A 24,821-nucleotide genomic window follows, 5' to 3' on the forward strand; every position below is an offset into this window, starting at 1 on the left:
GACTCAAGTTTAGAGCATGATTCTGATGCCTCACTTCAGCAAGTCCTGTTGATTCAATCCTCAATCTACTATCTTGGAACCATCCACTCTTTTCCATCACTGCTGCCCCTCCCTTTGCCCACCCCACACCAAGCTACCATTATCCCCTGTATCAGCTGTTTGCAACAGCCTTCTGATGGGTCTTTCTGTTCCCATTCTTGCCCTCCCTCCAATCCATTGTCCTTGTGGAGGAAAGTGACTTCTAAAATGTCAATCGAATCATGTCATTTATCTGTTTAAAACTACATTGCACAGACTCTACCAGAACTTGATGTCTTTTTCTGCAATCTCAGTTCATACCACTCCATCCCTTCTTTCTGTAGGATCCTAGCCACAGTTATTTTCTGTTTTTCCAACATAGCAAGGTCTTTTCATTCCCATTGCATAGATTATTCCCTGCGCCTAAAAGAAATACATTTTATTTCATGACCCTTTATACAAGATGGAAGTTTCACAAAATACTTACCTTATAATGTGTGTACATTCTTTTCTATTCTATGCTATTTCATTTTTTTAAAAATGTTCATTGGGACTCACTGAATTTAGTCCCAGCTGACAACCTATAGTTTGGAAAGTGTGTCCTCCAGTTATTCTCTGTGTCAGTCCCTTGGATGCTTTCATCATAACACTTAGGAGTTAATTGTTTTATTTATGTATTTGTACTTGTTTTGGTGTATGTTTCCTCTATAAGCTTCATTAAGACAGAGAACATGTTTTATTCACTATTATTTCCCCAGCACCAGCAAAGTGCCTGCAACATAGACGGTGTTTAACACCTACTTGAAGAATGAACAGCTGTTCTGATATAATATGAAGTTTGTAGCTTCACCAAATGAGTTCAGAATTTTAAAGCCATGAGATGACATGGTAGTAATGGAAAGGATGAAATCCCAGCCCCGTTTGTGTGACTGACTGACTCTTGGCAGGTTAATTAACCTGTCATGGGGCTGGCCCCGTGGCCGAGTGGTTAAGTTCATGTGCTCCGCTGCAGGTGGCCCAGTGTTTCGTTGGTTCGAATCCTGGGCGCAGACATGGCACTGCTCATCAAACCACGCTGAGGCAGTGTCCCCATGCCACAACTAGAAGGACCCACAACGAAGAATATACAACTATGTACTGGGGGGCTTTGGGGAGAAAAAAGAAAAAATAAAATCTTTAAAAAAAAAAAACCTGTCAGCTGTAAGATGATGATATTGAGTCCAAGTTTATAGGATTGGTGCAAGAGTTAATAATGACAATGATGAGGATAATAATAACTGCTATTTGTGGAATCCCTTACTTGTACCCTGCAGTGTTTTGCTGAACTTTACAGGGCTATTGTGATGATGTTAACAGAAAACGCTTAGTGTCAAGAATGGGAGGCATCTGTGATTTTACCCTATGAGTTAGTACCCCACAGTTCCATGGATGGGTGCAGAAAACATGAGACCCCTGCATGGGAGAAAAGGATTTTATTATTCACAGCAAGAGCAGTAGCCAGAGTATCAACATTTTCTTGTTTTGGTTCCCCAAGCCCCTCTTCTTCCCACTGGGCAATGTGAAGAGGGTCAGACTATTCTGCTCAGGCAGTACACTGTCTTATAAAGGTGACGAGATTTTCACATACTGAGGTATATGGGGTAGCTATTCTGGTTCAAAATGGCTTTAGCTTAAACTAAAGATGCCTGACTTATGGCCTGTCAAACATGCATTGTACATCTGTTTTAACCATTGACGTAAGGAATGCCCTCTCTCAAGATAAAGAAGACTTCCACTCCTACAAGGCCCTTTCAGGAACGCCCCTATTAGGACTCCTGCAGCTAAGTTCCCTTTCCCAGACTTCGGGGTCATGTTGACCTGCTAATTGGCGACTGATTACCTCTTTGAAACTTTGATGAATCTGTATCCTGGGCATGTTTAATGTATGTTCTTTGTTCTAAAAAGGTCTAAGACTACTGAAAACCATGCTTCTCTAGAATGCTTTCTTTGTGCAAACTACCTTCTTGGGTTATAATCCTCACCCTGGTGCAAGTAAAACTCACCTTATCACTCTTATCTATAGAATGGTTATTGGTTATTTTGTGTCTGCCTAGGAGAGGAACGCTGAGTCTTTTATCATGGGCAGTAAGCATGTTCCCCTTTGCTCTGGAATGGGATGCTATTTCTGTCTTAGAAATTTGTTTGCTATACTGTCTTACAAATTTGTTCCTTTACTGTTATTGACTTAGAGCTGAAATTCTTCGTATTCTGTAGAATAACCTTTGTAAAATGTTCAGCGCTATGTCCAGCTCAGAGATATGACGGAGTGAAGATTTATTTCCCTTTCTCCCTTCCTTTTCATTTAGATTTTGATGTTAAGTTTAAAATAAATGCAGCTGGTTCGTTTTAGTTTTTTTTTACTTTTAATTTGAAGTAATTTCAAACTTACAGAAAAGTTGTGATAATAGTATGAGAATTCCATCTACCCTTCATCCAGATTCACTAGTTATTAACATTTTGCCACATTCGTTTCATCTCTCTCTAAATCTATGTATATAATTTATTTTTCCTGTATCATTTGTATCATGTTTCACACATCATGCTCCTTAACCTGTTAATACCTAATTGTTAGCTTCCTGAGAACAAGGCTTATCTTACATAACCACCATACGTTACTAGAGTCACATAACATTGATATATACTTTTATCTAATTTACAGTCCATTCCAGTTTTGTTGATGTTTTTCAATAATGCCTTTTTTTCCAGAATAGAATCACAAACTACATTTAGTTGTCATGTACTTGGTACATTTTAAATGGAGTAAGCTCTCCTCCTCATTAACTTCTATCTACCTAACTTGAGAGAAGAGACACATGCGAACAGTGAATAGAAGACAAGCCTCCTTGACCGCTGATGAGTTTTATTGTCATATTTCAAGTGCGGCCTCAAGGAGCAATTAAACTTGTTGACCAGTTGTTGTCATCTAGTCCTAAGGTGAAATTTTTGTGTTGGGAAGATACTCTTCCATATTCAGGTGAACTACAGGACTGAGTTAATTATCTAGGTGTGTACTTTGCTGCTAACCTATTCTCACAGGCCCACTAGCATTCAGTTTAGCTTAAAACCACAGGTTCTACAGGTCTGTGCTAACTTTCTTTCGTTATAGTTAATTAGGAATAACTTGCCCTCCACATCATTTGGGAAGTTCTCTTCTGAACCCTGAAATTTCAATTGTCACCTTATTTGCTTCTTGTTTGAGTCTGAGATAATCCAGACCTGTGCCTGAAGGAAGTCTCTGCAGATGTTGGAGTGATTGTGCATTGGCTCTTGGTGCCAAATACAGAGCCTGACCTGGTTATATGAGACTCAGAAGTGAGGAATAACCAGGGGTGATTGACAAGTTAAGTAATTTAAGATCTGGAAGAGTGATTGATAACCTTTTAAGAACTTTAAGACTCATGGTCTTATAGACTGTGTTATATGGATAAAAATAAGAAGGTTTCAGTTCTGCCACCTATGTATCTGGTTGCTAAAGCATATGGATCTCTCTTTCATTAGCGAAATTAGTTTTTTTATGCAATTACCAGAGATTTTGATCTTGAGCCTGGCAAGTTTAGCTCCTAACTGAATTGAGCAGCTGTCTAGAGCCAGGTTGGTAGGATACTTTTTGGCTTTGTGTTCAGTACCTGGGTATTAGTGGTAGGAATCGTGTGTGCCTGTGTGCCAGGGAAAGGAGTGGTTGAGGACTCCCCACAAGCTAATTAGTGTACGTAGAAAACTACGTATCTGAACCATCCTGCTTAGCTTTCAATAGGAATTCCTTAACAGTATTTTTATGAAGTTGTGCTTTGGTAAAGAAAAAATCTTTCTCATTTTGCAAAAATAATGCCTGCTCATTGCAAAGAATTAAGCAATACCAAAAGGTACAGACAATTTTTAAAAACCCTCCCCCATAAATAATCGTCATCATTAACATTGGTTGACCTTTATTTTAGATGTATTTCATTGCAGATATACAAGCAGGAAAAAAGAAAGAAGACTGGATAGATATACTTGTTATAAAAATTTGGCTGTATTGTAATGAGTTCTTAATTTTAGGTTTTTTAATTTTTCCTAAGTTTTATGATGGAAAATGTCCAACTACTAAAAGTATAATAGTATTGATTCCCCATGTACCCATAATCGAATTCCTGTTTTAAATAAAAAGTATTAAACATAGTTTTGCTGGAAGTTAATAAAAGAAAAAGAAACCAAAGTGCAGTTCAAAGAATTATTGATGTATTTCCTAAGTGAGTCCTCTACCGTTAAGAAAAAGAGATTACAATGAACATTACAATTTGGCGTGATTTTTAAAAACCTTGACGTTTCAGATTTAGACAGTATCAAGCCCTGCCATGAGAGATGAGGGCATTAGCATTCTGGTAGTTGGTATAACCTTCCTCTACCTTTCCTTATTTGTTTGGATAACTTTCTCAAAGTTTGTAATACTTATAGTCCATTTAGTAATCACATCTGCACAACTTGTCTCCTATTCCTTTTATATTGAATTGGATAAGATGCTTACCACAGTCCTTTTCCTGATGTATGGCTTAACTGGCTGAATTTTTCTCTGTCAGTAGATTTTTCAAGAAGGGCTAATGGTGCTTTTATTTTTTTTTTTAATTTTACTTTTGTTTTTTTCTTTTTTCAAGAAATTATGACATCTCAGATAAAATAAGGTTAGAAGTATCAAAAGGAAATTTAATTATTAGAAAATTAGCATGTTTGGAAATACTATCAAAATAATAGATTGAGAAATAATATCGAAAATCTTCATTTTAGAAATAAAGGAATAACACCAGATTGTCTAGTTCTGATTTTGAATTTTTATAAGACTGGTACCACAGATGCAAATGCATGCAGTGATCTAATGCTGTAAAAATTTCAGTTTTCGTACATTGGCAACTCATTCAAGTTCAAAAACAACTGAGCAGGTGAAACATAGCAGTTTGCAACTTCTCCAGTGGTTAAATCCAGTCTTATATACTATTACTGCTAAATTATTTGCTTTAAACAAGTTATGGTCTTTGTGATTAGGTGACATGGCTACAAAGTAAAGTATGTTTGTTTCATTTCTGGAATTTTCTTGATTGGGTGCTTTATTTTTGAAATTTAATCACTTAACCAGGATGTACCTCAGCATTGAATTTTCTGTATTTTCCTGACACAGTAATTTATTTTGATCTGTAGACCCAGTTTGTTTCTTTTTTTAATGAAATATTTAATCAAGGAGAAGAATATAGTTAGTATCCTTGTGCCCACCACCCAGCTTGAAAATAAACTATTACAAATACTATTAAAATCTCCTGGGTTCCCATCCCTGGTTGCAAACTCTCTTTCCTCACATATGAGGTTCTGTGTTTATCATATCTGTGCATGTCACTTACTACCTGTCAATGTATCTCTAAATAGTATTCTTTTGCAAGTTATTACATTTATATAAGCTGTAATCAAATTATAATTATCCTTCTGCAACTTGGGGTTTTTTTGTTTGTTTGCCTCAGTATTTAAAAGATTTACCTGTAGTGATGCACGGAGGTCTAGTTCTTTCATTTCACTGCTGAATGGTGTGCTGTTGCTGCAATAGACCAGGATTTAGATTTGGTTCTTTACCTCAGGGACGTTTTTCCTTTTATTGGATATTATGCCCAATTTCCACCACCTTGATCACACCTCTGACTCCAGCTGACACTTGTGTGAACAGTTCTACATCTGTTTGCATGCACTTAACGCTCACAGCTCCTCATCCTGTCTGAAGCTTGCTGGTCCCAGCCCATACTCACCTCAAGTGCTGGCAGAGTTAACACCCCCAAGGACAGCCCTCAGTTGATGAGGGATAAGCTCCTGCTTCCTATTTTTTGATAGACAATTTTGGTAGACGTTGTATATGTTTCTTGGAAAGGACCGTAGAAATTAAGCCCCCATTACCTGTAGCAGTGAACTTGATAGCACAATCTTCTATTAACTTTTTCTCCTTCCCTCTCATTCTCCCCAGTCTGTCACTTCTGCCCTCAGGAGTCACCTCCCAAATAAACTACCTGCACACAGTCCTTTTCTCAGGCCCTGCTTTTGGGGGGAGCCACGATACATATCTATGAATACTTTTTATTTTTCTTGGCTTTTGTTGATTCACCTCTATGGCTTCTGATAAGTGAGACCAAAGTAGGAGCCCTGCTAACCATGGCTGCTCCATGTGCTTCAGGATCTTTTGTATCTTTTCCTTGGCTATCGCTTTGTGAAGAGTATGGCTTTGGACTGTGTCTCTCTGTCCTTATGTATTTGCTGCTGGAGAACCAATTTACCTGTCTTCCTGTCTGCTTGCTGCTTTGCTGCTCTTCTTTTGTATTTTAGGGACACCGGTTATCCTAAGGTTGGGTTATCTCGTACCCAATTTTATTTATTTTTCTCTGATTGATTTAATCTCTCTTTTAAAAAAATCTGTATTCTCTGATTATCTTAGCCCTTTCTGTGTCATATTTTTATTTTCAGTTATGGCTGTTGTCTTCCTTTGTGTTTCTTAGTTATTCTATAATAAAAAATGTTGGATCATCAATTTGTTTATTTGATTTTTAATCTCCTCTTTTATCTCACTTTGTTGTTTTTCCATCTTGCCTCTTAGTTCTTGTTTATTATCTTGACATTCCTGAAAATTCCAAATCTTGAAGCACTCGTGAAGAATGTCTTTGTACTCAGGTTATATTTTCTTCTTGACAGAGTTCTTCGGTCTCCCATTTGCTGCATCTTCCATTCTGTCTTTTTCTCTGTCTTTCATTGTGTTCCTTGCTCTCTCTCACTTTGTTTGCCTCTTTGTCATGCCTTTTCTTTTTCATCTTGCTCATGCTTGACAGCTGTGCTCAGTCTTTCTATTTGTTCACACGTTGTGTGGGTGAATTTACTCTCCATATCAGATTTATTCTTGGCTCTCCTCACTTTTGTGATTGCAAAAATATAAACTCTGCTGCTTTCCGCTCCACTTTTGTCTCTCCAGTAGGTCATGGTGACCTGTACACATTACTCCTGAACTCTGACTTGGCATATTAAGTTTTTGTTAGCCCTGATATTTTTTTGTCTTCCTGTAAAAGTTCCTCCTCTGATTCTTACTGCCCATGAACACCATATCAACATTCGCTCCCTGTAATTGGGGGATATATTGTGTCTCCACTGGGGAGGCCCTCGGTGTGCTGCCCTGGAATCTTCACTTCTGCTAGATAGTGCTGGAATTCCCTTCTCTGTTTTAGTCATTATTTCCCAGAGCACTAACATCTCTCAGCCATAGATGGAAAAAATAATGGAATCCATTCAATTTTTTCTCTCCAGATTTGGGGTATTAATGAGAATTGTTAATTCAAGTTCGGAGCCTTTGCCAAACAGGCCTTCTCCATTCCTCTTCAAAATCTGCTTTATCTTTCCTTGGCTATCACTTTTGAAGTTTATAACTTTGGGCTATGCCTAAACTGTGTAGTTGCTGCTGGAGAACCATCCAACTTATCTGTTTACTACTTACCTTTCTTCCTTTCTCCCCTCCCTCCATTCTTCCTTCCTTTTCATTTTAATTTGATACTGAGTGGGAGTTGGGAGGTGGCAGATTATGTAAAGAAGCCTTCATTCCACTATTTAATCCCAGAGTTCTTTCCCTTTGGGTTTTGTTTTGTTGTTAATTGTGGGAAAATATGCATAATATAAAATTGACTGTCTTAACCATTTTTAAAAATTTTTTTTTAAAGATCTTATTTTTTTCCTTTGTCTCCCCAAAGCCCCCCGGTACATAGTTGTATATTCTTCGTTGTGGGTCCTACTAGTTGTGGCATGTGGGACACTGCCTCAGCGTGGTTTGATGAGCAGTGCCATGTCCGCACCCAGGATTCGAACCAACGAAACACTGAGCTGCCTGCAGCGGAGCACGTGAACTTAACCACTCGGCCACGGGGCCAGCCCCTGTCTTAACCATTTTTAAATGTGCAGTTCAGTGGCATTAAGAACATTCACATTGTTGTGCAACTGTTACCACCAACCATTTCCAGAAATCTTCATCTTACAAAACTGAAACTTTGTACCTGTTAAACAATAACTCCACCCCTCTCCTTTCCTCTTTCTTTTTGGTTTTTTAATTTATATCATGTAAGAATGTTTCTGTGCCTTTGCAAAACTGTTGAGGATATTTCTATTTTGGTGTTCAGATCTTCACATGAATATAACTTGGTCTTAGAATTTACTTTTGGAAAGAGCGTGTTCCTGCTGTCTTGCTGGGTCTGTTACTAGGTGAAGCATGCTGTGTAGTTGCCAAGAAGCTAATAACTATCGTTAGCTTGAGTTTTCTGGTATAATTTTGTATCTTCACTTTATTTTTATGTGTTTAAGCCCCCTCAGAGTCCATTGGAGCAAATGAGATATAATAATAAACAATTTTTAAGTAGTTTAGTTTATATCAGAAGGATAATTTTTTGTGTTGTTCATTTGAATGTAAACATCTTATTACCTAGGTTCACAACGTACTTGTCAGCTGAAATGCTTTAAAATTGATCTACATCATAAAGTTGTTTTTCAGCAGAGTTGTATTTAAGATAGGCAGAAAACCTTAGTGGTTATGGGTAAATTTGGGAAATGTTATGTCAAAATAAAACCTTTTCAAAGGCAGAAGTAAACATTATTTATTACATGCAGATTATGTGACACTTTTTGTAATCCTCACAAGAGACCTAATTTATTATACCCATTTTTCAGATGTGAAAACTTAAGCTCATTCAGGTAAACTGACTTTCTCAAGGACTCATAGCTAGTAAAAGTGGAACTGGAATTTAAATCCTTTTTTCCTCCTAAAAGAGATTATAAAAGAACCTTTATTACTGATGCATCTATTGGCAGGAACAATTTGTAGTATAAACATGAACTGTTACAGCCTTTATTCTGTAAATGCTTTGGAAATATTTATCTACTTCTGGGAAAATATCCTAAGGAAATAACCTTTTCATAGGGGATACAGTAATGGTAATGCTCTTCCTAAATACTATAATTTAAAAAGTAATTATTGTACTCTGAGATTTAAATTTAAAAATCAACACATACTAGATCAAAGCAGAAATGTACAGAGCATCTTGAAGATAAACAACAGCTCCGGACCTGCAAGTTTAGCCTTTTTTTTTTTTCTTTTACATTTATGAAATTCAACAAATGATTTCTTCTGACACTAGGAGAGTAAATATTATTACTATCAGGAGACAGTGATTTTAGTTTTATTCCCCCTCCTTCTGAACAGTTTCTAACACCTCTGAAGATTTCTCCTTGATCTCTTAAATTCTTTACTTTTCCTATTTACCCCAGCATTCCCTTTCCCTTCTCCCAACTCAGCAACCATGGCTTGTCTGGTACAGTGGCTCCATAGAGAGTGAGGAGGTGGGGAAGAAAGATGAAGACATATCTAAGGTCATTATGGCCTTACCACTATTTCACTATTTTGTTTTTATGCATTTCTCGTTGAAAGGATGGAGATAGGAGTCGAGTGGAGGTTCTGGTTTTAGATAGTTTGTGTTCACATCCCAGCTTTTCCACTTAAGCAAATTACATAAACTTCTGTACTTCAGTTTCGTTATTCATGAAATAAAGGCTATGAAAGTATAAAAATCATCGGATTGTTTCAAAGAAAATTTAAGGCATGTAAGGCGCCCTGTCATGTAAAAATTATTCAATAAATGGGAATGTCTCCTCCAATAACCGCGAGTTTCTGATGCGAGCAGTAGTTTACATCTTTGGCTGTGTATTACAATCATTCAAGGAGCTTTCTAAAAATATAAGTGCCTCCAACCCTGCTGTTCTGATGAATAAATCTCTGATAGGACTTGGGGATCAAATTGTTCCCCCATTGTTTCTTTGCTTGCTTGTTTGTTTTTAAGTCCCATGAGGTTTTTGTGTCTTTTATTTGCTGCTGTATCTCCAACACCTAAAACAATGCCTGGCACAAAGTAGGTACACAATAAATACTTTTTGAATGAATAAAAAATGTGTTATCTTTGGTCCCTCAGGGGTTCATCCTCTCTCTTTTTATAAAAAAATTTTTTAAATTTACAAATATAAAATTCATCCTTTTTGATAAACAATTTTGTTTGCTACTTTATGGTCAAACTCTCTCCTCACCCTCAACTTTTGACTACCACTGATCTATTCTTCGTCTTTACAGTTTTGGGTTTTCTTGAATGTCAAATAAATTGAATCCTAAATTGTGTCTAGCTTCTGTCACTTAGCATAATGCATTTGAGGCTCATTGTGTTATCAATAGTTTATTCTCTTTATCGCTAAGTAGGATTCCATTGAATCTGAACAAATGTATTAACAATCTTGCCGTATTTTGTTCTTTTTGATTTTTAGCTTTCCAGAGTGTTGGATCTTCCTCCAGAAAATTTGATCAAATCAATATCTGCAGTTCCAATTTCAAAAAAAGAGTTAAGTATAGTATATTTATAACTGTCTAAAATGCTTCTGGCTTTGTCAATATAAAAAATAATTTGTTGTACTTCAATTTATAGGATAGTCTTTGAAATTAACCATAAGGTATGAGTCATTATATTCAACCTATTGTTCCTATTGACTTAAATATTTAGAGTCTGTCTGTTAGGTGCTCTGACATGGCAGATTATATATTATATTATATTAACATAAGAATTATGTTATTCTTATGTTTTGGTGTTTGTGTATGCTAATAACTATAATTATAGCAAAATCTTTAAGAAAAATTAGGAATGAGGTTCAAATTTAATTCTGTTCAAGAAATGAGCGAACTAAGATCATGGTTAGAACCTCAGAGTTTTTGAGGGCATCTTAAAGATGCCTTCACTCTTCTGACGCTTGAATACTGTTGTACCATATTTACCTGCTAGATTGTTTGTGTTTGGGCTTGTCATTTTGTTGTTGTTTTTTGAGTCTCCATTTGAGGTGTCCCTGTGATAGAAAACTATTGGTTAGGACTACCTACAATCCGTCGTTGCTTTCTTGTTTGTAGGGAAATATCCGTCTCTTTGTGAGTTTGGTCATCCTAATTGATACTTGTTTATCATTTTGATAGAAAACTTCAATACTTGGATAAAATACCCTCTCAGTCAATTATTAGTGACAAAAATTAGCTAGATAATAGGCATTTAAGCCCTAAGCTTTAGAAAGATGTAAAGATATAATTATCAGTACCATTATGTCCTTACATCATTTTGTCCCCTTAACGTTCTCAGGCCTTTAAGATAGAGTAGGATGAATATTCTTGTTCCCAGATTAGGACAAAGAGAGAAATAGAAAAGAAAGAGAAAGGCTACATATGGCCTTAAAAGAGAGCACCTGTAAAATGGCCTGCTGTGACTTCCTCTACATCGAGTTCCAGGAGAGAGGCAACCCCTGACCAAGGGGACCTCATAATTATATGTAAATTGATGTAATGTTCCAAACCAGTTACCTATTTCATAAAATCTGTAAATGACATTTTGCATAATGGAATGTCTCAGTTTTTATTTTATATTTCAAAGGCCTTTAATAAGCTAAACTTTCTTGGCCCACCTTTTGAATAGGATTTCCTTTACCCCCCTGGAGCTCCTTTGGGCAGCTCCACTTTAACAATCTGAAAACGAAGACTTTTATTTATAGAAAATTGATATTGGGAAGGGCCTCAATTTTTCCAGGCTATAAGTCTAAAATTCTGCATATTAAACTTACTTAAAACAAAGGGAAGCTGTGCTATTTTGCCATAATCAACCCAGGTATCCTTTACATTACTAAAACTAAGCCTAACTGTTCTATATTTCTAACTTTATTCTAGAATGCTATCAAGTACTAGGAGAGTTAAGCAACATTATTTTTGTTAATGTGGTTTATTTAATGTAATATGCATCAATTTGCTCAGATCTCATAATTCTCTCAATTCTGTTTTCAACTATGTTGAAATTCCTATATAATATTGATTGTAGTAGACAGGATTAATAACTTTGTTATAAGCCAGTAGTACTAAAGCCTCTGGATTTCACTGACACCACAACTACTCCTCAGAAATAGTGGGAAAGTAGCTATTGCTTTTTTAATTTATTTTTTAAAATTGTAAACAATGTGAAAGTAGAATAGTTTAATGAACCCCTATGTGCCCATCACTCACTATCATTGGCACACAGCCAATTGTTTCATCTAGAACCCTATCCCCTGTCTCTCACACTGGATTATTTTGACAATTACTTCTTTTCATGGTCTAGATATTACGTCTTTTTAAAAGATTTTTTTAAAATTAATTTGTTTTTCTATCACAAAAGCAAAACAGATAATCTCCTTAAGGAAATTCAGGAAAATACAGAAGAAGAAAAAACCCCGAAAGTCTTACTACAGTAAGACAGGTGATGTTAGCAAGTTGGTGTATTTTTTATATTTTCTCTTTGAATATGTCTTGCAGCCTTTAAAAAAAAGTAGCTATACAACTACTGTATGCATAATTTTTGAACCCTTTTCCCTTGACATCATTCTCTTTTTGCAAATATCACTTGTAATAATGGCTTAATAATAGTCTAACACTCCCCTGTTGATGGACATTTAGATTGTTTTCAGTTCTGACTTTAAATGTATTCACATTCAGTAATTACCTCGTTAAATAGGCAAAGCAAGAGTTTCTTGTGGGTATATAATTAAAAGCTCCCTAAAGGGAAAACTGGGAAATAGGTCAAGTCTGGTTGATCCTTTCCCACCTCCCTGAAGCATTTACTTCTCTTTTGGGTCTTTCTTACTGGCAAGTAACCCTTCACATAATTTCAGAATTCATGTTTTAAATATTCCTAGTTTAATACGTTGGTGTTAATCATTGTTAATAGACCAAAAGGATGATTTTTTAATTTGTCCTTCTACCACTGAACTAATTGGAAATATTTGTGATTCTAATGAGATAATAAAATTTTTAAATTGAGTTAAATTAGTTCATTATTCACGTCTAGAATAAAATTATCAAACTATCTACAGAATATCATGTGACCTCTTTGTGTTTCCTGGATGTTTGAGAGCCATCCTGTAGGTTTATGGTCATATTAAATCTTTTTTAAAGTATCCTAGCTATATATTGCAAATCATAATTTAATCTTTGGTACATTCACTCTATATAATTTCAATTAATAATATTATCATGGTTCTTATTACTTACTTTTAAAAAATCTTTGTGTGTTTATTCCTGTTCTGCTTTGTGTATTATTCCCATTTTGTTAAACTGTTCAATTTCCCACATTATTGGCACAAATACTTAACTAAGCTATCAGATTCTTTTGGTAAGAATAAATACAATACATTCAAACATCATATGAGTTTCCACAATTGAAGTTTAATCTTTAGAAAATTGAATTGTCATTTAATAATTAGAGAATAGTCTTAGAAAAGAAACAGTATAGTTCCCCAAGCAAGCCAATATATGAAGAACTACAGGCTCAGTACTGGTACTACTTAATATTTTTATTTAACATCAGAACTGGAATTAGTATTATTTCACCAGGACTTAATTTCTTAGGAACACTGGGAAGTAGGTGCCATTATCATCACCACTTTACTGAGGTAGCAGAGAGATTAAGCAACGTGCTCAAGATCACACAGACACTGATTGATAGATGAACTTGGGTCTGCTGTTACAGCTCAAATATTCACTAGATGAGTTTGGGTTGGTAACTGTAATTCACATTAGGCTGCATGGATAATGGATTAAGGCTCAGGAAAATTCTTAATGGTCATTGTTGACTGGGTTCTTTAATGTGATGTTAATCAGAAGTCACACAGGATTTTTTAGGCATGTCCCTGAATTCCAAAAGTGGTAAGAAGAAAATCATTTGTGCCTCTCCAAAATGTGGTCTTTTGTGTCAGAGACAGATGGGCTAGGCAGACAATGATTCAACCACTTACTCTGCACATAGAGTCACATTCTCTAGTTCCCTGTTAAACATCAGAAGACGTTCAGTGTGGGTAATTGTGTAGATGTTTGTATATTGATTAAAATTTTTTTATACCCTGAACTATTTCAAACTACAGAAAAATTCATAGAGAATAATATAATGAACACTTGTGCTCACTTTCTAACATGACAAGTCTTAACTGTTTTCCAAATTTACTTTGTCTTTTATTGTGGCAGGGGTTGGGGGGCACTCTTGATTTTTGTTTTTAGAAATCAAACATTGTAGATACTGTTGAAGCCACTTGTATATACTTCTTTGATTCCACTCCCTGCTATCTGTGCCTAGAGGTAACTGCTTTCATGAGGCAAATGATTATTTTCACTAATCAGTTGCTTTGTGTTTGTTTCTTGGTTTCTTAGTTTTTGCATTGTTTCACCACTAACCCAGTGAAAAGGACGAATGGCAATGTCTGTCACTTTAATCAACTACTGACTGTCAAGAATAATATTCTTCTTTTTCTCATGTTGAAACTCAGATTACAACATTTAAAAAATATTTTTGCTTTGGTCGTTTGGAGCTCAATGGAGGGACTTAAAAGAAGCCAGCATTTGGAATAGTGGAGGAAGAAACCTGCACTTTTTTCTGAGTCTGCGTATTAGTTAGAGTAAGATTTTAGAGGAGACAATGAACTTTCCAGATGTCAATTTTCACATCTACAAAATAAGGTGGTTGCTCTCTATTTGTCACAGAGATATTATATAGCTACATCTAGGTAATAGAAGAGGAGGAATTTTCTAAGATGATACAAGATAAAGTTCTAAATAAATACAAGATGATATTTCCAATTTCTTTGCCTTATATTTTGAAAGTGTAACACCTTCTTCTGATAAAATTGTGTCAGTGTGGAGAACCCAAAGTGATCAGTCTTTTTTTGGTTACACTAGTAATGTTTTTTAAGGTGACAATAACCTTTTTCTATTTCAATGTCTCTTTAGAGAAGTAGCTGATTTTCAGCTTTCTGTGGATTCTCTATTGGAAAACAACAATGGCCATTCAAGACCAGATATGCAAGTTCAAGCCACGAGACTGGCAGAGAAGGTACTTCAGCACTGTCTCTTTTTGACATTATAATAAATGTGTTATTTTAAAGGAAAAAACACTCAGCAGGCTATCGCAGCCATAATAATGAATTTAATAGTGTTTCTTTGTTCAAGGCACCTTGGAAAATACAAATTCATTTTAGCTGTGTACTGTAAGGTTAGGATGCTTTTTACAATTAGTTGTAAAGCATTCCTCTTGAGCTGACATTGTTCAAATTTTTTGATTAACTACTTATGGGGGACTGAAGTGTTAATTAAATTTACAGATTGAAGCTGGATGGACTTCTGAATTTAGGAGAACAAGCTTGATAAATTAGAGCAGTGGGTTGCAGTTTTTGAAATGAGTTTCTGAGAAGATGAACATTAAAATATGAGAAGAAATGATTAGATGTAAATAGAACCATGATTACAGAGAAGAAGTGGTTAGATGATTTAATAAACCTCTTTCATTTCTAATTTCTCTGATGGGTTTGGTATCTAAAAGAGGAATTGAAAGGATTGTAGAGAATGACCAAATCCAAAGTATTACTGTAATACTATTGGAAAAGGCAGGTGTTGGACAAGGTTTTGTTTTAATAGGATTATTACATGTGACACAGAGGAGGTGTCTGGGCACACTGAAGAAGTGGAACAATGAAAGTCATTATCGTAGAAAAAGATGTTTAAAAATGAGTATGTACACAATATTATAAGCCAATATAACCTCAATAAAATAATTTTTAAAAAACACATAACATTAAAAAAAAGAATGAATATCATAAAGGAACTTTGGTAGCTGAATAAATATTTATTTGATCACAAAATCATCCCAGATTTTTATCAGGAAGTACACCAAGTGTAGAATTATCCTAATTACAATATTTATTCTCTTTCCCTCCATCTTCTATGAGTTCTCACAAATAAAGACTACTGTCTCTTGAGTGACAGCAGATATCTTTTCAAGTTCCATGGGTATATCAGGTGCTTTGAATATCTAGTTGATTAAAAATTTAAAGCATATTCCTTAAAGACAAAGTATTTAAATTATTTAAATTTTATGTATTGGTGCAAGTTTTTTAGCTTAGGCCCTGATAGAATGTCATGTTCTGTCGCTCTCTTGAAAGGTAGGTGAAATAAAAAGAGTTCATTGCACATCAGGGTCCCTAGGGTGGGGTAAGGTGTTGCTCTCTTTCTTCCATGTTAGATGGAGAATTTGAAGTGAGAGAATGGGAAAGAGCAAGAGAGAGAGACTCTGAATACGGAATAGAGTTCTAGTCAGGAAAAGAAGAAAACCTGTTTAGCCAAATAGAATGATGGAACTGAAGAGACTGGCTAAGGCCTGGGTTCAGATATAATGACTGTGAGAGATGACACACCTGCTGCCTTTGGAAGCCAATTCGATAGTGTTAGAACTACAAATCTCATTGGGCCTATTTTATAACTTACCTATTTTACTTCATTTGTTGTCTTTTCAGCTAAAATGTGATACAGTGGTGAGTGAAATCAGTACTGGTCAAGGGACTGTAAATTTCAAAATAAACAGAGAACTATTAACAAAGGTAAGAATGAGTTATGTTCTAGCTACTGTACCTTCACACACTCTGCTTTAGTTACAGTGGTTTCCTCCAGTTCTTAAGCTTATTGTTCCTCCTCTTACCTCACCACCTCTGCACATTCTGATCCCTCTGCCTGGAGTGCCACCCACTCCTGCTTATCTTCAAATCTTGGTATTTCCTGGGCAGTGCCTTTCTCACTCCTTCATTTATCTGTTCTCATAGCACTGTGTATCTCTCCTTTGCAGAAGTTATCATAGTTGCCATTTTACATTCTTTTTATTTGATTAATGCCTGTTGCCCTTTAAACTCTATTTTCCGTTAGGGCTCATAGCATCTGTTTTTCTCACTATCAGATCCTCAATTCCTAGGACAGTGCCTGGCAGACAGTGGGTGCGAGATAACCACTGTTGAATGAATTAATGGACTCTGTATTGAATACAAAAAGGGTACTGCTGGTTTATGCTCTGTGGTAGCCTATAACCTGTTGGGAACATAAGATTTTTACGGAAGAAACCATAAGACAGCTTCTTCTTTTAATAAAACAATAAATATTAAAACAACAAAAGGTGATTGATATAACATGCATAAGAAAGATCAGAGATGGAGAAATCAGAATGGCCTAGAGGGAAATCTCCTCGAGGAATAGGGTCTCACTTGAGAGAGACCATAGAGAACAGGTCATCCTGGAAAGGCAGTGTGGTATGAGACCTTTTGTTGAGACTTTCATCTCAATTAAAATTTAAAATTTATCATAATGCATGCTTTGGTCTATTATTTTTTAGAAAAAGAAATATACACCAGTGTTGGGTTGGTCAGGCTTAGTAAATGCTGCAGTCTTGAATTGAAAATAACTATAAAACCAAAATTTGTAATAATATGGTTTCTTATCAGGGTTATATAGCCCATCAGCCCTATAATTATTCTGAAGGAAAGTTAGTGTTTCATGCTTGTCTCTAAATCTTTGAACCTTTTTCTTTTATCTTTTTTTCATTCTTACTTCAAGGTAAGCTAGTTAACTAAAATCAGTCACAAGGACAAGAAGGAAATTTGTTTTGAGCTTGTTAAAAAGTGTCTACAACCTGCTGGGTTCCTGGTAACATTTCATGTTCAACTTAGCAAACCAGTGAGTCTAATTTATCATTTTTAAATAAATAATTCATTCTTCCAGTTGCTGTCTTAATTTTTATGAAAGTAAAAATGCAGCTCGCCAAAGAACCCTTCAAACTTTAGGTCATTTGATAGGCAGCAGTATTTTACTTGTTTTGTTTTCCCAGAGATGGGAAAATGTGCTATAGTACATGGGGTTTGCCTTTACAGTCAGCTTAGCTGAAAGAGATGTGGTTTACATTTCAAGGCAAGGCATATATTTACTTAATAATGTAAAATTTCAATGGCCATGAATTTTCATGCTTTATTACAATTAACATACTATGAGATTTTCTCCAGTTTAAGGATGCCCACTAGCTCACTTATTAAAAATATTGCTAAATCCTTCTCAATTGACAACGAAGGAACAGGAAGCATGGCTTTGAGATTCAGCTACTTTTGCTCTCATGGAAATTCTCCCTTCATTGCAGCTTTGAGGATGTGGATCTTAGTGTGATTTTCATCAGAGGAACAACAGATTGCTCACAGTAGCCCTGCTCAGTGTCACAGTAAAGATACATCCTAGAACAAGGAATACCCATAGTCTGAAAAAGAAGTATTGAATGTGCCTGTGTTATAATTTTTTTATGATAATGCTTGTTTGCTCAAAACCTAATTTCTTCTACATCTGGCTTCATTATTTTCAGGCCTTAACCAGGGGTCATTTGCATATTTAATGAATTTTTCAGATCACATCAGGAAAAAAATTCAGCCCTTCTTAGGACCATTATAAAGCCTTTTTTTTTTTTTTTTTTTTTACATTTTAAAGTTATCAAGATTGAAATGTAGTCAATGATCTATGTCTAAAACTTATTCCTCAGAGAATTATGAATGTGTCATTGCTTACACATGTACAAAATTAGCCTTGCATAAAATATATCTATTCATTCATTGCAATTAAATTATTAGCACTGGCAGCACCAGAGATGATTAAATGTTAGCTTAAGTCTGGATCACTAATAGTGGCTTAAAGTGTCTTCATATAAATCATCCTCAAAGGTAGGAGGCTGGAATGTGAAATTAGAGGCGGTGGGAACTGCCAAATCTCTGGACTAGAGAACACATTTTTCAAAGCTAGAAGGAGATACAGTGAATTCATATGTTGTGAAGAACTGATTTTGGTACCAAATTTCTACCTGTCACCAGCTTACAGATGACTTTCAAGAGAAACTGTAACTTCAAGTAATAGTTTATTTAGCGGGAGAAAAAAGAGAAAATATGAGTTTAACCAAATGGGAAAAAGGCAAACAAAATCGAGTTTTTTGTGTGCCTTAGAAGTACACAATGGATAACATCATTTTTATTTCACATGCACACATGCATTTTTTATTTGCCAAATTCAACTTTGCATGCTCTACCAAATAAGAAAAAAGAAAAAGAAACACTAATTTAAATGGCTCTAATTCTGGTCGTTATTTCACTGATTGAGTTTATATCAATAGGCAGTGCAAGCATTCAGGTTACAAGTAGTGCCAATTGGCTGAACACATCGAAAGAATGAATGATTAAGCACTTTTCAGCTGTTGGCCAAAGAATTAACTAGGCAGATAGATAATGGTAGCTTCCTTCGAAGTCCTGATTGAGAGCTGTAGAGAAATATCAACCAAAATAGAGTTAAAGTGACAGAAATCATCCATAGAAAATGTGATGGTCATAGACAAACAGAAAGTACCAGCCAAATGGAATGTTCATTAATTTGCTAACGTTCCAAAATGTGAAACCTTTGAAACATTTAATTTCTGATTATAAACTCTGTTACAGCTATATTTACATTACTGAGCACGTCTTACATTTAAACATACATGTTGATGAATAGATGGGTCTCTAGCTTATTCACGTGTTGGACTATCAGGGAACTTTACTAGCTCACTGACATTCTATAGTTAAAAGCTCCTCTATCTTCTACATTCTCCATTTCCATGAACTTCGCTCCCACTCACTTAGCTGATAACCAAGTCAGAAACCTAGGAGTTCCTAGGATTTCCCTTTTCCCTCGCAGAATCTCTCCTGTGCTACAGACTGATATGTCCATAAATTAGAATGAGCAAATTAGGAATATTTAGTTTCTAGTAACAAAATGATTAAGAAAATTGCAATTTTTTTCTATCATTAAATCCCACACCTTTTATTTTCAGACAGTGCTACAACAAGTAATTGAAGATGGCCCAAAATACGGATTAAAAAGTGAACTTTTCTCTGATGTTCCCCAGAAGAAGATTGTGGTTGAGTTCAGGTGAGTGCCTGCCCATCTTCTGTGTTGGGTAATCAGCTGGCTGGGCAGGGAGTATTTTACCATTGGCACCTGCGGTCTCACAAAATTGCACGAGGAAACATTGAAAACCAGTGAGATTATATTATTTTCTTAAAATCACAGTGAATTGATCATTAAACCACAAAGAAAAGTGTTTGGACTCCAATCAAAAAAATGTCTAGTGATTCTTTTGGGGTTTTTTTCTTTTTTTAATCAAGTATTTAATAGTTATCTTTTTGGAAAAACTACTTTTTTATCTTAGACTCTCAAGGCAGAGACAATGGTTACTGCCATATTAAGAATTGTTAAAGTAATGGGATTACCAGAGAACAAAGCATTGTAGTGTTTGTAATAGATATTTTTAAAAATTACCAGAAAAATAGCTTGAAGTTTTAATATGCCTCTAAATAGTCTTCATAATAACTTTCTGATGTGCTGTCAGTACCACTGTCTTAATATTTGAACTGTTTTTAGGTAACCAAAAGAGAAAAGGGAACACTTTCAGACTAGAGCTGACAGGTTGACAGCTCATGAAAATTACCAGAAATATTGCATTTGCCTTCGTAAAAGCTGGAGAAGAGTCTTGATGAACTGTTTGCCACTTAGAAGGATGGCACTTGCTAGAGTCTTTTGTCTTCTTAAGTATATATTTTTGTGGAGGATTTCAAAAAATTGATACAGGAAATGTGATTTCAGGTTTCCTAACTTATAATTTATGATGATAACTTTTATTAAGTTACAAGTTAGTTATGATAATCAGAGGTGAATGTGAATGGGTTTTATGACTTCCACATTTGTCCTGTCTCTACCACTCGCTCGTGATCTTAGCAAAAGCAAACCCTAAAAGACTCATAAACTCACCTTTTTATGAGAAGGTCTGATTGCAGAGTAAGCTAATGCTACTATGGAGCAGACAGATATGAATAAATCTTAGGCTGCCAGTGCACCTCAGTCGTGATAAGTAAAGTTTAGTGTAAATATTTGTTGCATGAAAGAGAGGAAAGGGACTTCCTGCAGTCATCCTCACACCAGAGAGGAGCTACACTCCTTAGCTACACTAAGGCCATCCATCCCCCAAAGAAACTTGCCTGTCGTTTTAGTTCTCTCTTCTTGCATAACAAGCCACTCCAAAACTTAATACAGGAATTGGCAGACTTCAGCTATGAGCAAAACCCAGTCTGCCACCTGTTTTTGTAAATACAGTTTTATTGGAACACAGGCTTACACTTTCATTTACATATTGTCACAGTGGCTGCTTTCATACTATAGTGGCGTACAGTAGAGTTGAGTTGAATAGTCGAGATAAGAGATTGGATGGCCTGAAAACCTAAAATATTTACTATCTGACTCTTTAAGAAAAAGTTTGCCAACTCCTGATTAGTATCTTAAAACAACAATTTTAATGTTCATGACTCCACAGATCAGGAAATCAGGGAGAGCTTACCTCAATGGTTCTTTTACTTAACTGTGGTCACGTATGCAGCTTGGGTCATCTAGAGATTATACTGGGGCTACAAATCCAGGAGATGCATTTACTTGTCTGGCATCTCCCCTGAGGGCTGGCCAGGCATCTCTCTCTCCCCCAACATTGTCTCTCCAGCAGAGTAGCCAGACCTCTTTACAAAGGTGCTCAGGGCTCCAAGATAGTAAAAGCATCTGGTCATGTAACAGGCATAGCATCACTTCTGTCACTTTCTGCTTGTAAAGCAAGTCACAAGATCAGCCAGATTCAAAAAGGAGGGAAAATAGACTACATCTCTTCATGGCAAGAGTGGCAAACAATTTGTGGCCATCTTTAATTCTTTTCATTTATGTCTTTAACTTGATGTGGAACACATACCCTTCTTCTCTGGGGAGTCACTTCAGTTCCATATTACTCTGACAGTCCTTGCTGTTACCTAACGAGCAGTAAAGGAAAATCAGTAGGGGGGTGGCAAAGTATCTGTTACCATACATTCACCCTTGACATAATGCCATCATGAGTTTTTTGAAACTTGAATAGTTGCTCACTTTTAACACCTTCCTCCCCATTTTCACTTCACCTTCACCATCCTTCCTCCCCAACCAAGCTCAAACTACCAAGACCTCAGTCTTCCTTACTCATTGATTCTCTGGCTTTTGTCCAAAGTGTTTTTCCCCATACAATGCTCTTTTTTGTTTATGCTTGTAAGAAATGCCTAAAAATAACCTGTTCTATTTGAGTCGTCTTCAGTAGGGTTTTTGTATGGGAGTTTATTTGCTTACGGATTTGCCTCTCTCAACTTTTTTCTAAAGCAGTTAAGGAAGGCTGGAACTTAGATGAGCATCTGAATGCTGAGGGAGGCAGAGTCCATTTCCCAGCAACCATCTTTGCTCTGTTATTTTCCATCTGTGGGACCGAAGCTGCTCCCTCCCTTAGAAGTTTTCCAGATGCTGTGGTGCTTGTCACTGAGGTTTCAAAGTGGAGACACACAGTTGGGGGACAGGGGCAAAATTGATAGAAAGCGTCATTCTTGAATTTTTTCTGAAAATGAGAGAAGTGAGAGAAGAAAATTTTTTAAATATATAGTATCTGAAATAGACCAGGCAGCTTTCCGCACAAAAGCAAGAGATATAATCACTGTGTTCAGGAAACTGGGCCCCCAAATTGAGATGATGGTGATGATAACAGGTCAAGTAACTTGCTCAGAGTCCTAGAGCTAACTCTGACTCTCGCACACTTAACCTTTACTGCCTCCCTGATGCCCAGTGCTGGTTGGCATGTCTTTTGTGGGATCTGGGAGCAGTGTGATAGAGTGACAGGGTAGGTGACTGTCCACCATGGACCTGGACTCTGCCTGCTAGGTGAAGGAAGACTGGAAGCTGCTCCTGTTGCCTTTCCTGTGAGCCTTTCCTGTTTTGTTCAGATCAAATCTGCAGGAGCACAGTCAGCAGTGGTAGCCTTTCCTCTTCTTTCCTCAGCGCACACTCCCCTACCCACTGCTGTTCCCCGATGTGAAGTGTTCTCCTCATAAACAGATTGAGGACCTCTGATTGGTAAAATGGGAAACTAGGAGATCAGGGGACCAGTTCTCACTTAGTAATTGATTCAGTGATCATGGATGGGAATTTAGTTCTCTAGTCTTTTTTCTATCTGGAAAATTAGAGTAAAAAATATCTGTCTTTTCTTACAAGATTGAAGAAATTATATGAAATAATTTTTCTTTTTTTTTTTTTTTTGAGGAAGATTATCCCTGAGCTAACATCTGCTGCAAGTCCTCCTCTTTTTGCTGAGGATGCCTGACCCTGAGCTAATATCCATGCCCATCTTCCTCTACTTTATATGTGGGATGCCTACCACAGCATGGTTTGATGAGCGGTGCCATGTCCGCACCCGGGATCCGAACGGGTGAACCCCAGGCCGCCAAAGCGGAACGTGTGAACTTAACCGCTGCGTCACTGGGCCAGCCCCTGAAATAATTTTTTTAAAGCCCCAATCAAGTGTCCAAATTGTAATTCATAGTGGCTACTTTGGTTGCCAAAGGAATTGTATTTGTATTTTCCATCTCCTTGTATGCCCTTCCCAGTAGGAGTGTGGTGCAAGAGAAAGGCAAATTGATGATTTCAAGGGACATTTTGTGAAGACCTAGATAGATTCAGTTCTAATCCTAGAGAAAAAAGGCAAAAGCTGTGTGAAAGCTTTTTTTAAAAAACAGATAATATAGATACGTGGTTTTTAGAAATTCAGAGATGGCAAAAGGATATTCAGTGAAAAGGAAGTTTCCTTGCCATGCCAGTTTCCCAGTTCTCTCCAAATGGGCATTCACCAATGCCAGCTGCTTGTTTACACACCTAGAGCTATTCTGTGCATTTATAAACAGATCACACAGGCTGTACCTTGTTCTACTCCTTGCTTTTTTTCACTAAACAATATATCTTTTCCTTTAATATCAGTACATCCAGAGCTGTCTTATTATTTTAATTGTTTCATAGTATTCTGATGTCTGGAGATTTTTTTTTAATCAGCTTCATTGAGGTATAATTACATACGATACAGTTCACCAGATTTCAACATATAATTTGGCGAGTTTTGGCAAAAGTTTGTAAGTCACATAACCACCACTACAATTAGGATATGGAACAGTTTCTCTGTCATTTTTTTCTATTTTGTTGATTTTTGCTTTTATCTTTATTATTCCCTTTTATTCTGCTTACTTTGGATTTAGTTCGCTCCTCCCTGTCTAGTTTCTTAAAGGAGAACCTTAGATTCTTGATTTGAGAGCTTTCTTCTTTACTGATATACACATTTCATGCTATAGACTTTTCTCCTTTCACTAAAAGTCCCACAGGTGTGTGAGTAGGCGGTCCTGGGTGCCACCTAGTTTGCTCTGATTCTCTCAAGGATCACAGTCCTTCACTGTCCTGTTGTCTGGTTTCATGAAACTAGTGTTTCATATATTTTTCTGATTTTCTGGTTGTTTAAAGCAGAAGGGTAAATCCAGTCCCTGTTGGGTAGGAGTGCAAGATTCCTTATTTTTTAATCCTATGGAAGAACATTCATTTTCTTTCTAAATGATGGTTAAATCAACATCCTTATAGTTTCATAATTTCTCAATTGTGCACAGGTATCTGTAGGATCAAGATTTTAAATTGTAATTCCCTTAAAAAGGATATATAACAAGGCTTTGGAGACACACAGACCAAACTTAAGCTCTATTTATACCACCTTTTTAACCTGCTGTGTTCAAGTTAATATATCTTTTTTAAATGTTGAGAAACTTATGAAATTTTCAAACATACACAAAACAGAGAGAACAGTATGATTAAGTCCTATATGCTCATCACCCAGGTTCAAGAGTCCTCAAGGTATTGCTACATTTGCTTCCTTATCTCTTCTCCTTGTGTCACTTCCCTCATC

General features: G+C 36.2%; 1 protein-coding gene across 1 annotated transcript in view; it reads left to right on the top strand.

Moving 5' to 3' along the window:
* Positions 1 to 24,821, top strand: part of RARS2 (arginyl-tRNA synthetase 2, mitochondrial) — a 67,869-nt gene that overhangs the window by 8,008 nt on the left and 35,040 nt on the right. Inside the window, exons 2-5 of the mRNA XM_046676952.1 lie at positions 10,396 to 10,469; positions 14,909 to 15,011; positions 16,468 to 16,551; positions 19,830 to 19,927. Coding sequence (XP_046532908.1) covers positions 10,396 to 10,469; positions 14,909 to 15,011; positions 16,468 to 16,551; positions 19,830 to 19,927 — 359 coding nt within the window. The remainder of the gene's footprint in view (positions 1 to 10,395; positions 10,470 to 14,908; positions 15,012 to 16,467; positions 16,552 to 19,829; positions 19,928 to 24,821) is intronic.

The sequence above is a fragment of the Equus quagga genome, chromosome 11 (assembly GCF_021613505.1).
Source record: "Equus quagga isolate Etosha38 chromosome 11, UCLA_HA_Equagga_1.0, whole genome shotgun sequence".
In the NCBI taxonomy this organism is placed as follows: domain Eukaryota; kingdom Metazoa; phylum Chordata; class Mammalia; order Perissodactyla; family Equidae; genus Equus; species Equus quagga.